Here is a 1,184-nt window from a genome sequence, read left to right as displayed (position 1 = left end):
CCGCCCCCCCCCCCCGCTGCTGCTGCTGCTGCTGCTGCTGCTGCTGCTGCTGCTGACCTCTCCCATGAGCAGCAGCCCGTCCCAGGTGCGGCAGAGCGTGGCGAAGGGCAGGGCTCTGCAGAAAAGAGTTTCCAACCAGCGAATGAGGTAAAGGTCGGGGATGACTTGCAGGCCCTTGAGGTGTCTGTACAGGTGCGGCAGCCGCAGCCGCAGCATGCTTTCGAAAAAGTCAAACTTCAGCGCAATGGACCTCCGATTGCTCGGCAAAGCAGGACAAAAGAAGTCCAACAAGTGGAAAGCTGGCAGCAAATTGGCCAGCGCAACAAATGCCAGGTCCAGCGGCAGGAAGCACAGCAGCAGAGACACCAGACAGTCCATCCCCCGCACGTAGCCCACGTCCGGCCTGCAGCAGCAGCAGCAGCAGCAGCAGCAGCAGACGCGGCGTCGCGAGCTAACGCGGGGCCTCGAGACGCGCCTCGCTGCTGCGCAGAGGCCGCCGCGCGCGCACACAGCAGCAGCAGCAAGGGCAGCAGCAGCAGCAAGGGCAGCAGCAGCAGCAAAGCAGCAGCTCGCAGCAGCAAGCACACAGCAAACACCGCAGCAAGCAGCAGCAAACGCCGCAGCAAACGCCGCAGCAAAAGTCACCTGTAAAGCACGTAGGCCTCTAGCAGCACTCTGGCGCCCTCTGCAATTGTGAGATCTGTCTTCTCCCATTCTTCTTCCGAATCCATTTGCAAAGGGGGGCCCCCCATGTGGGTCTGGGGGCCCCCCAACTGCAGCTGGGGGGCCCCCATGGGGGCCCCCAAGGGGGCCCCAATGGGGGTCTGGGGAGCCCCCAAGGGGGTCGGGGGGGCCCCCAGGCCCATTTGGGGGGCCCCCGAGTTCGGTTGGGGGGGCCCCCAAGCTGGTGCTGCACTTTCTGCTGCCAGCTTGGAGCTGTCGTCTTTTGCTGCTGCTTCTTTGGAGGGTGCAGCGGCTGCAGCAGCAGCTCCTGCGGCGTCTGCTGCTGCTGCTGCTGCTGCTGCTGAATTGCAGGCTAGGGACACCGACGAGTCAGCCTCGTTGGCGCCGTCTGCTTGGTGGGCTGCTGCTGCTGCTGCTGCGGGTGCTGCTGCGGGTGCTGCTGCTGGTGTTGCAGCAGCAGACGAAGCAGCCATGCCGACAACGGGCAGCTCCGGCGAGTC

General features: G+C 64.9%; 1 protein-coding gene across 1 annotated transcript in view; it reads right to left on the bottom strand.

Annotated features, from left to right (window-relative positions):
• Positions 1 to 57: 57 nt before the first annotated feature.
• Positions 58 to 1,184, bottom strand: part of ETH_00033590 (TBC domain-containing protein, putative) — a gene marked incomplete at both ends in the record, with an annotated part of 4,822 nt that continues 3,695 nt past the window's right edge. Inside the window, 2 exons of the mRNA XM_013374114.1 lie at positions 58 to 403; positions 646 to 1,184. Coding sequence (XP_013229568.1) covers positions 58 to 403; positions 646 to 1,184 — 885 coding nt within the window. The remainder of the gene's footprint in view (positions 404 to 645) is intronic.

This window comes from Eimeria tenella, genomic scaffold (assembly GCF_000499545.2).
Source record: "Eimeria tenella Houghton genomic scaffold, Eth_scaff1929, whole genome shotgun sequence".
In the NCBI taxonomy this organism is placed as follows: Eukaryota; Apicomplexa; class Conoidasida; order Eucoccidiorida; family Eimeriidae; genus Eimeria; species Eimeria tenella.
This window is presented reverse-complemented; position numbering and strand designations above follow the sequence as displayed.